This window comes from Otolemur garnettii, unplaced genomic scaffold (genome assembly GCF_000181295.1).
Source record: "Otolemur garnettii isolate 467f Iridium unplaced genomic scaffold, OtoGar3 scaffold00009, whole genome shotgun sequence".
NCBI lineage: Eukaryota > Metazoa > Chordata > Mammalia > Primates > Galagidae > Otolemur > Otolemur garnettii.
This window is the reverse complement of record NW_003852404.1, coordinates 3507404-3517357: the sequence shown is the minus strand read 5'-3', so window position 1 is coordinate 3517357 and position 9954 is coordinate 3507404. Positions and strand designations below refer to the sequence as shown.

Genomic DNA, 9954 nt, shown 5'->3' with positions numbered 1-9954 from the left:
GCGGAGAAAGGAGAGGCAGGGCGGAGCAAGGGCACGTAGGGGGCGGGGCAGGGCAGGGACACTAGATGGACTCTCAGACACTCACGGCAGTCAGCCTCATCGGTGCGGTCCTCACAGTCAAAGTCTCCATCGCAGCGCCACAGCTTGAGTGCACAGTGCCCATTTCCACAGGGGAACTCGTTGGGCTCACAGGGCGGGGTGGGGCCTGGGTAGACCATGCAGGTGTCAGCAGTGCCCTCCCGCCCCAGCTCCCCATCCCTGCACCCACCTGCACCCCAGCTGTGCGTACCACAGTCCAGCTCATCACTGCCATCCTTGCAGTCCTCCTGCCCGTCACAGAGGTAGTCTTTGGGGATGCAGTGCCCGCTGTGGCAGGCCGCCTCCTGAGGCCCACAGGGCAGGGGCCTGCCTAGATCGGGCCGCAGAAGCTGGGGAGAGGGGGTGTCTAGTGGCCGCTGTGTGGTGGTCGCTTCTGTCCAAAGTGGTAAAGGTGGTGTCTTCACGAGGACAGGTGGCGTGGGTCTGTACTCCGGGACTGGCTCTTCTGTGGACAGAGCCCACCTGGTGTTTGGGAGGAAGGGGTGCCTCCTCACCCCTCACCCACACTCCCTGTATTCCTCAAGGCCACTGTCTGTCATTCCTCAACAATGTCTGTATTCCTCGAGACTACTCTTGTCATCACCTTTCCTGCGTCCCTGCCCTCTGTCTGCACCAAACTCTCAGAGTCCCAGATGGACTCTGAGACTCAGGCACAGGACCCAGGCCCTCCCCTAGCACCCACAGACCACTTGTGCCCCAGGACAGCCCCTCACCACAGTTGAGCTCATCAGACATGTCCCTGCAGTCAGGGCGCCGGTCACAGCGATACTCCAGGGCTATACACTCATTGTAGCTATGGCAGGCAAACTCGGCCTCAGTGCAGACCCTTGGGACCTGGGCCACTGTGTTGAGGGGGATTAAAGGGAGTCAGGGATAGCAGGGGCGAAGTGCTAGAAGCTACGATGGACACCAAAGGCACCACAAGGCGGGTGTGGGTTTGGTGCCCCGTGTCAGACCACTGGTTTCTGGCAGACAAGTGAGGGCAAAAAGCACCTGGTGAGCATACTGCACACGTGGGACACAGGTCATGTGGCAATGGCCCCCCGTCACAGCTGATGTGCCACATGCATGCAACCACTACACCACACACATGCAGGCCACAGCCTGGCCCAGCGGGGACAATGGAGGAGAGAAGAGTGGCTTGTGGGCTGTGCCCAGCCACTTGCCCTGACTCTTCTTTCTCCTCCACCCAGTGACTTTGCTAGGAACCCAGCTGGGCCTGGGCCTGGCTTACACTCTCACCTGGTGTCAAGGCAACCGCCACAGCGGCCAGAGGGGGTGGGGGGGTCTGTGCTGCAAAGGAAGGTATGATCAGCAGCTGTCCCACCGGAGCTGGGAGCTGAGGGCTGTGGGCCTGAGCAAGGCCCACCCCTAGGGAAGAGGACTCATTGAAAAGTGGGAGAAGAGGGCTGGACCCCTAGCAATCTTTAGATCTGGGCCTGAGGACACCAAAAGAGCAAGCCTGATCTTTGGGAGCATTAATTGAGGTTTTATGCACAGAGCAAAGGAAGGGATGTTTCACTATTTTTTCCTGACTGGGCTACTCGGTGGGAGGGAAGGACTTTGTTCCATTCTCAGTCCTAGTGAGTCAGGGTCTTCCCAGAGAGAGAGAGAGAGCTGAGATGAAGATAGGGCTGAGAACCACAGCTATGAGAAAGGAGCTAGGCCTAGAGGAAAAAATAGTCTCAGGGAGTCAAAACAGGAGATAGGGTGCAGTGAAAGGAAACCTGGGCCCCCCACCACAGGGCACAAAGGGCAGGCTTTTGCCCCTGACAGCTTTGTGACTTTGGGGGTGGGTGGGTTTCCTTATCTCTCTGAGCCTCAGTTTCTCAATCTTTTCTCATCTCCTCCCAGGTTTTATAAGACTTGCAAAGACACAGAGTTTGGTTTAAAATCCTGGCTTTTCCATTATCTGCCTGTCTGAATTTGAACAAATCCAGATTTTCCTGTTTGGGCTCAGTTCTCTCATTTTTTAAACAGGAGGAATAAGGCTGGGTGCAGTGGCTCACACCTGTAATCCTAGCACTCTGGGAGGCCAAGGTGGGTGAATTGCTTGAGCTCAGGAGTTCAAGATCCACCTGAGCAAGAGCAAGACCTCCGTCTCTACTAAAAAAAAAAAGAAAGAAAGAAAAACTATCTGGGCATTGTGGCAGGCACCTGTAGTCGCAGCTACTTGGGAAGCTGAGGGAAGAGGATCACTTGAGGCCAAGAGTTTGAAATTGCTGTAAGCTATGATGCCACAGCACTCTACCAAGGGCAACAGACTAAGACTCTTGTCTCCAAAAAATAAAATAAAATAATAGGGGGGAATAAAATCTACTTCATAGGAATCGTGTGCACAGGAGGCTGGATATAAGGGCTTCAGCAGAGCACATAGTTAATGCTAAATAAACAGTTGACCATGAAACTGTTTTGGATTTGAAAGTGCTAAAGAAGGAAAGGATTATTACCTATTGTCAGTGTATTGAGGTCTACAGAGAAAGAGCAGAAGATGGGCCTAATGGGCCTGTGTTAGAGGAAAACAGTCTGTGCTCTACCCAAGTCAAGATCTCATAAAGATAGGCAAGCCCAAGTTAGGAGAGCTCACCCATGGCAGAGACACTGACAGGAGACCCATGTGAATCTGAGAAACTGGAGGTGACCCCAGGCCTTAGGGTAGGCTCACCTGTGCCCAGGCGTCGAAACTGGAATCCCTGGGGAGAGGTGATGTAGGAGGCAATGGAGCCGCTGGAGATGACCTTGTGCAGCACATCCTGGATCTGAGCCCCATCCGCGTTCCCTTCCGAGCCCACATCCAGCTCCACGAAGACCCAGCTGTCCAGCTCCCTAGGGATGGGGTGGGCAGGGAAGTGGGTAGGAAAGACACTTGTGCTGTCAGCTCCTACATTAGGCCCCTGTCCTGATACTCAGGCCCTGGACCTGGACAAATTAAGGTCCACATAGTCCCCCTGCCAGGCATTCCTGAATTCCCACCTATAGTGACTCATCCTATCAGGCCTTTCCTCTCTCCCCTCTTGGTGCCAGGCATCTTCCTCATCCTTGTCAGAACCCTCCAGGTCACCCCCAGTCCCTCACCAGCCCCAGGGGGCCCTTTCTCACTTGATGAACACCACACTGACAACCTGGTCTCCGGGAATTTTCAAGTACTCCGACTCCAGCTGGGGAGGGACAGAGCACCATCAGCTCCCAGATGACCAGTTCCCCCATGCCCAGTCCCGCCCTGGCACATCAGAGAGCTTCCCAAACCCCTTTCACCTCACCGTGTCTACCACAGCCTCGGACACCTCTCGGAACTCCCTGGATCCTGCATCCTCCAGCCGAGGGCTGTACTCAATGGAGCGTGTGAAATTTACCAGGGCACGGAAGTAAACTGTGGAAAAGGGAGGGGGTGGCATTGTGAGGGGCTTAGCCTGGCTCACGGTGGCCTCAGGCAGCTGGACCAATGGGTGGAAATGGGGGAATGGCAGACACCTGCTTGCCCACAGCTATGCCTGCACTGCCTGGGGGAGTGCACACCACAGTGGCTCTGGGAGGCCTGCCCGGGGGTCAAAGCCAAGGCCCAACAGGACTAAAGAGCTTCACGTAACAGGGAAAATGGTCTGACCCAGAAACCAAGTGATGATGCTGAAGAGGTGATTCCCAGGAGCTCAGAGGAAGCTCAGAGGAGACTGGTCCCGCAGAGATTACCTGCATGTGACAGGGACAGGCTTCACCAGCCTTCCCTGGCCAGTTGCTAATCACCACCTCCTTGAAGACTTCCTGGACTGCCCAGGCTGGGCTAGAGACAGCTCTGATGGGTGCACACACCTCTGTCCCCCACCCGCTGCAGAGCAACTTCCACCCTGTGTTGCTGATTCTGCCTGGTACTCCTCACAGTGACAATTGGGAGTTCTGAAGCTATGCCTCAGGCACTGACCTCACCTCTCTGAGTTTCCATTACCTTTTCTGTAAAAGATTTCTTTTTTTTGAGTCTCACTTTGTCACCCTCAATAGGGTGCCATGGCATCATCATAGCTCACAACAACCTCAAACTTTGGGGATCAAGTGATTCTCTTGCCTCAGCCTCCCACGTAGGTGGGACTATAGGTGCCCAGTACAATGCCCAGCTATTTTTTTTAGAGACAAAGTCTTGCTCTTATTCAGGCTGGTCTCAAACTCTTGAGCCAAGCAATCCACCTGCCTCAGCCTATGCTAGAGTGCTAGGATTACATGCGTGAAATACTGCACCTGGCCTTAAAATGGGGCTAATAATTGCTTTTACCACACTGGGTCACTAGAAGGGGCACGTGATAAGCTGCCTACAGGGACCAGGTGTTCAGAGGTCCCGGCACAGAGCAAGTTTGGGAACTGGAAGCTGTTGCCATCCTCTCTCCAGCATCAGACTATAGCCTGATAAGGGGAAACCTGAGATCTCATTCCCCGCTGTATCCCTGGTGCTTGACTAGTACCTGGCACGTAGTAGGTGCCTCATAAGTGATAAGTGAATGAACTCCTATCAGACTGGTGTGAGCATATACACGGAACCATCGTGTCTTAAGCACCTACTCTATACAATATAGTTTATACAAGCCCTTATATTTCATAATGTTCATGAGTTCCTATGTTATAAATATGAATTTATATGAGTAGCAAATGAGTCACACGTACAGGTTGAATAATCAGAAAATCTGAAAACTGGGGTGCAGGTGGCAAAACAGGGAGGGGCACTGGCTGTGCTGACCGCCAGGCCTGTCCTCCTTCCTCTTTGCTCTCAGTCCATCAGGCCCACAGGTGCATGGGCCCCTCTGTGTCTAGAGCAAATAAAGGCCCTGGCGCTGCCCATGCTGAACCAGAGGGATTGGCCTGGGCCGGGCTCCTGGGTGCCGGGGGTGGGGCCCCGTGGGCCGGAGCGTGGGGGCCATGAGCTCGGCCACAGAGGCCCCTTGTGAGCTGGCACAGAGGCTCATTGACAGACCCCCCCGCCCCAGCCCCTGGCCTCAGCCCCATGGCCCAGTGCAGGCCAGGACCGGCCCTCTGCCCAGGAATGTGCCCACTCCTGGGGGAGGGAGCTGGAGCTCCACAAAGCCCCTTTCTCCTAGGGCCTGGGAAGGGCGCTGGCCTTCCAGCCTGACCCCACTCCCTTCTCCCTCCAGGGGCAGGTCAGGGCAAGCACCCTCCATCTCCCACTGTGTGGCTGGTGCCTGAGGGTTGGGGCAGAAGGCAAGGCTGCCGCTGGGGCAGGGGGTGGGGGGGGAGTGCCTTCTGAGGGCCTGTGCTGGCCAACCCTCTCCCTCCTGACCTTATGTGGAGAGCACACTTAGAGCCAGAGGCTAGAGGACAGGGAGGCCACAGAGCTGCTCTATACCCAAGGTGGGGGGTAAGGGATGCACATCTGGCCACCGCTACCCGTGAAGCAGGTTACCCCACCAACTTCAGATGTCCATCACCACTCAGCAGAACTACCCCACACCCAGGTCCCTGAACTCCAGTCCTGAGTCCATCTAGGGCCCTGGGGATAGGCCAGGATCAGCCTGTCCTGAGGTGGATACAAGCTGCCTCCAGACCTGGGGCCTTGTTCCCGGAGGGGTTGCTATTCCCATCTCCACCAGTACCCATGGGGAAGAACACCACAGTCTCAGCCTGCTGGGCTTAGATCCATGAACCCAGATGGGGCCTGGCTATGTCCTAGCATGGACAGGGGCTGGCCTGGCCACCAGCTCTGTAGAGCTGCACCTCTGAGCCTCCTGTGTGATTCCAGCTAAGTGCAGGTTGGAGAAGAAGAGAACAGGGACAAAGGAGAGGAAAGAACCAGAAGCGAAGATTGGGGGAAATGGATGGAGAACAGTACTCCCACCTGGCCTGGCTTGGCCTGGTTCACTTACTGAGAGGAGACTCTTCATCAGGCTCCAAGACCACCATGCCAGCCATGCCAGGGTGACCTGAAGGAGGCCCTGAGCCTGCAGAGTGGAGACAGAGAGACAGAGGCGAGAGGGCCAGAGATAGCAAGGAGAGGAGAGAACCAGAGGGAGAAGCAGAGACAAAGGGAGAGAGACAGAGACAGGAACAAAGTGACAAAGACGGGGAAGGGGGGCGGGCAGGGAAGAGAGAAAGAGAAAAAGTAGAGACAAAGGTGAAGGGCAAGGCAGAGGGGAGAGAGGGAAAGGCAGAGAGAGACAGGCAGAGATGGAAAGCCGAGGGAGAGGGAGAAAGACAGAGGGAGCCAGAGGGACGAGGCAGAGAGAGAGAGGGTGGAAGAGAGAAGGCCCAAAGCAGTGAGGAGCCCCGGGGATGGGGAGATGCAGACAGGTGTCAGAAGAGGACAGACAGACAGGAACAGAGGAGACAGAAAGAGAGGTCAGAAGATGGAAAGAAATCAGGGGAGGAGAGGTGGGAAGGGGCCCTGGAAGTGGGAGCAGAGCCAGAGCTCTCAGGGAGGGGTGCCGGCACACAGGCAGGGCTAGAGAAGAGCTGGGGAGCCATAGTCAGGCCTGAGGGAAAGGGAAGGGCCATCTCAGCATCTCAGGGGCTAGATTCCAGGGTCTGGAGTTGGCAGGGCCCAGGCATGGCCCCATCATGGTGGGCATGACCCTTGCTTGCCAGCACAGGGAGGGTCCCAGAGGGTCCCACCCTTGGGCAAGATTGACTTGGGCACCAGTGACCCTGGGAGTCAGGGAGACACAACTGCTACTTCCTCAGCAGCGATTCAGCGCAGCTGCCTAGACCTGCCTCAAGGGCCCCAGGCCAGTGCCAGGGATTGGGCCTGGAGGGTCTAGGCCCCACCCCTGCCCACTCCGAAGGAAAGGCGGCAGTCTTGGTCTTGGGAACCCCCATCCCTTTTCCCCTCTGGCCTCTCCTGCCCTCACAGATGCTTCGCAGGGAGGACAAGTGGGCTGGCAAGGACCACTCAGCGTATGCAGAGCTGCTGCAGTGGGTAGGCCCAGGGGAGGGGCTATAGATATTTCTGAATGGACAGGATAGACCACACTGGGGCCTCAGCAGCAGGCCTGGCTTGGCAAGACACAGCTCCCAGGGACACATTAGCATAGGCCATTCTAGGACATAGCATGTATGCACATGGGGCCTATGCCACCCCCACCCCTGTCCCCACCCAGATCCCAGACACCCTGAAACACTGCGGAGACCTACATGTGGAAAAGCTTCAGGCACAGCTCAAGCCCAGGGGCTGGAAGGTCACAGGCAGGGCCAGGTCACCTGGGGACCCTCCTGTCTGCACTGCCCCAGTTAGGATGCCACCCTCTGGCATTTGGATGCCCCTGACACATGAGTCAAAAGGAGGTGGTTCTACTCCTGAAGAGGCTCAGGCCAGACTTGCCCAAGGCTTCCTGGCTTGGGCAAGCACTGGAAACCATGGGGCTGCCTGGTGGTTAGTCTGAGCTGAGTACCTGATCCATCCTCAGCCCTGAGCATCCCAGGTGTTGGCTCCTGGAGAGGCCAATGGGAACCATTCAGAGATACTGGGTCTCGCCATAGCATACTTCCTTCTCAGAATCCCAAGGTGGAAGGACAAGCTCCTTGTAGTAGTGTTGGGCCAGTCTAGGTACCACATGGATGATGAAGGCCTACTCCATTCTCTCCACAAAGTCCAGACCTCCTTCCCTTGCAAGCCAGTAACCCTTGGCTTCCCAGCAAGTGACTCTAAGGCAGAGTCCTTTCCCAAGTTCAGAGTGAGGATCATTCTGACCCTGCCTGAATGCTCTATTCCACAGAGTCCCTGTTCTGCTCTGGTGTCCCCAGATCTGCTCCCCGAAGGAGGGCTCTCAGCAAGCACCACCCAACAGCTGATCAGCTGGCTGGCTCTCAGTCCCCCGCAAATACAGGACTGGCCATGCCCAACCCTGCAGAGACCTGCCAAGCAGTTCACACAGCTGTCACTCAACCTCCCTTCTCCTTGCAGTGTGCCCAAGGGCAGACCCAGGAAGCCCTCAAGGCCCTCAGTCCAAGAGGTGGAGCCTTTGTGGCTGGGAGACCTGCTCTGGGGCTTTCCCAGGGACAGGATAGGGACCTGTGGTGCTCTCAGAAACTTACCCATTTGGAAGTCCCCACTGCCCGGATCCCCGCTGCCCAGGCCATCTATAAGCAAAAAAGAGACATATTCAGTAACAACAAATATTTGTTGGGCACTTACCGGGTGCCAGGCACTGTTCTGGGCCCCTGGCACATACAGGGAAAGGATGTGAAAACACAGTCACTCTCTTCCCCTATGCTTAGGGAGGGTTGGCCTGTGAGAGTCAGCTTGGAAACCTCCATCAGAGAGGGTGTGGGCCAAGGCCCCGAACTTCAGGACATCAATTATCTGTCTGATGGCAGGGGTGGTAGGTCAGGTCAGACTGGGTCAGGCCTCCAGGTGAGGACAAGGAGGAGGTGGGATAGAGGGTAGGTAACAGTCCTGCACTGTGCATTGCCGACCACCTTGCCAGTAAGTCCTGATCATTCCAGGTGAACTTCAAGGGGTCTCTTTTAGGGACCAGGGGGAAGAGCCGTCTCTGAGTTCCCGTTCCTGATCTCACCCCTCACCCCTGCACTCCCAAAATGGAGACCTCACCTCCAGAGGCATCATCAGCCAGCAAGTCCTCATCATCAGAGAGGTAAGAATAGCTCCAGCCAATCCGGCCTGCTGCGACGGGCTCTGTGTCCTCAGGCAGAGACAAGCCGTCATATGCCCTCAGCCCGTGGGTCACCTGCAGGGATGATAGAGCTGAATGAGTCATACTCTCCAGCTCCTTACAGCCTTCCCTGCCCTTCAAGGGGGACCCAGAGTCCCACCCCAAAGTTGAATTAAATTAGACTTAGTTTAGCTAAGAGCCAAGCTGGGGCTGAACCACTGGTTTGTTAATGTTTGTTTGTTTGTTTGTTTTTCCTTTGAGACAGAGTCTCACTTTGTTGCCCTGGGTAGAATGCTGTGGCATCATAGCTCACAGAAACCTCAAACTCTTGGACTCAAGCAATCCTCTTGCCTCAGCTTTCCTAGTACCTGGGACTAGAGGTGCCCACCGCAATGTCTGGCTAAATTTTCTATTTTTAGTAGAGATGGGGGCTCACTCTTACTCAGGCTGATCTAGAACTCCTGACCTCCCACAGTCCTCCTGCCTCTACCTCCCAGAGTACTAGGATAACAGTCATGAGCCACCATGCCTGGCTTGAACCACTGTTTCTAACTCAGTTTCCCCAAGTCCCATTAGGCCCTGTAGGCCTCAGAGCCCAACCCTGCAGATTCTGAATGAATCGTCAAATAAAACAAGCAATAAAATTACTCTGGTAAGTAATGACTCTTCTTCCTTTGGAGAAAGCAAGGAACCCCCAGAGCATGAGTAATTGGATTGGGAGACACAGGCAGGTAAAGGAGCGACCTGGGGCAGAAAAGATGAGGGACACAGGTAGCCACAATCCGCACAGTTAGAAACTCAGACAGAAAGTGAGGGTGAGTTGACAAAAGTTGCTGCCTCTCTTGTGGCTCTTCCAGGCCATTTGGCCCCTCTTCCTGCCTCAGTGTCTCTAGGCCACAGGACACATCCTCTGCTATGCTGGAGAATTAACTCTGGTGCTTGTGGCCACATGGCCAGCAGTACAGGCCAGCAGCTGAGCTGAGTGGTGACAGGCATGGTGTCCATGTGACCTCAGGCTGATACTGAGCCCAGCATGAGCTCCTCGGGCCCTGCACTGCACAGGCTGGAGCAGAAAGACTTGAGCAGCCATTGCACCCCACCCCCACCTTTTCAGGTGTGGTTGTGAACAGTGAATGCCTTGTTCCCCCTAGACAAGACTGAGATGTTTCCAAAGGAGTTTTACCTAGGCTAACAAGTAGAGCCAGTAGAGCCCAAGGGAACTGAGCCTATAAGCACAGGTGTAAATGGACAG

At 55.5% G+C, this 9954-nt stretch overlaps 1 protein-coding gene across 1 annotated transcript in view; it reads right to left on the bottom strand.

The window, feature by feature from the left end:
• HSPG2 (heparan sulfate proteoglycan 2) overlaps window positions 1-9954 on the bottom strand; it is a 104826-nt gene that overhangs the window by 59667 nt on the left and 35205 nt on the right. Inside the window, exons 2-9 of the mRNA XM_023509765.1 lie at window positions 8642-8777; window positions 8125-8169; window positions 3360-3469; window positions 3199-3257; window positions 2765-2925; window positions 813-941; window positions 290-544; window positions 86-205 (exon numbers count right to left, since the gene is read on the bottom strand). Of these exons, the coding sequence (XP_023365533.1) occupies window positions 86-205; window positions 290-544; window positions 813-941; window positions 2765-2925; window positions 3199-3257; window positions 3360-3469; window positions 8125-8169; window positions 8642-8777 (1015 nt within the window). The remainder of the gene's footprint in view (window positions 1-85; window positions 206-289; window positions 545-812; window positions 942-2764; window positions 2926-3198; window positions 3258-3359; window positions 3470-8124; window positions 8170-8641; window positions 8778-9954) is intronic.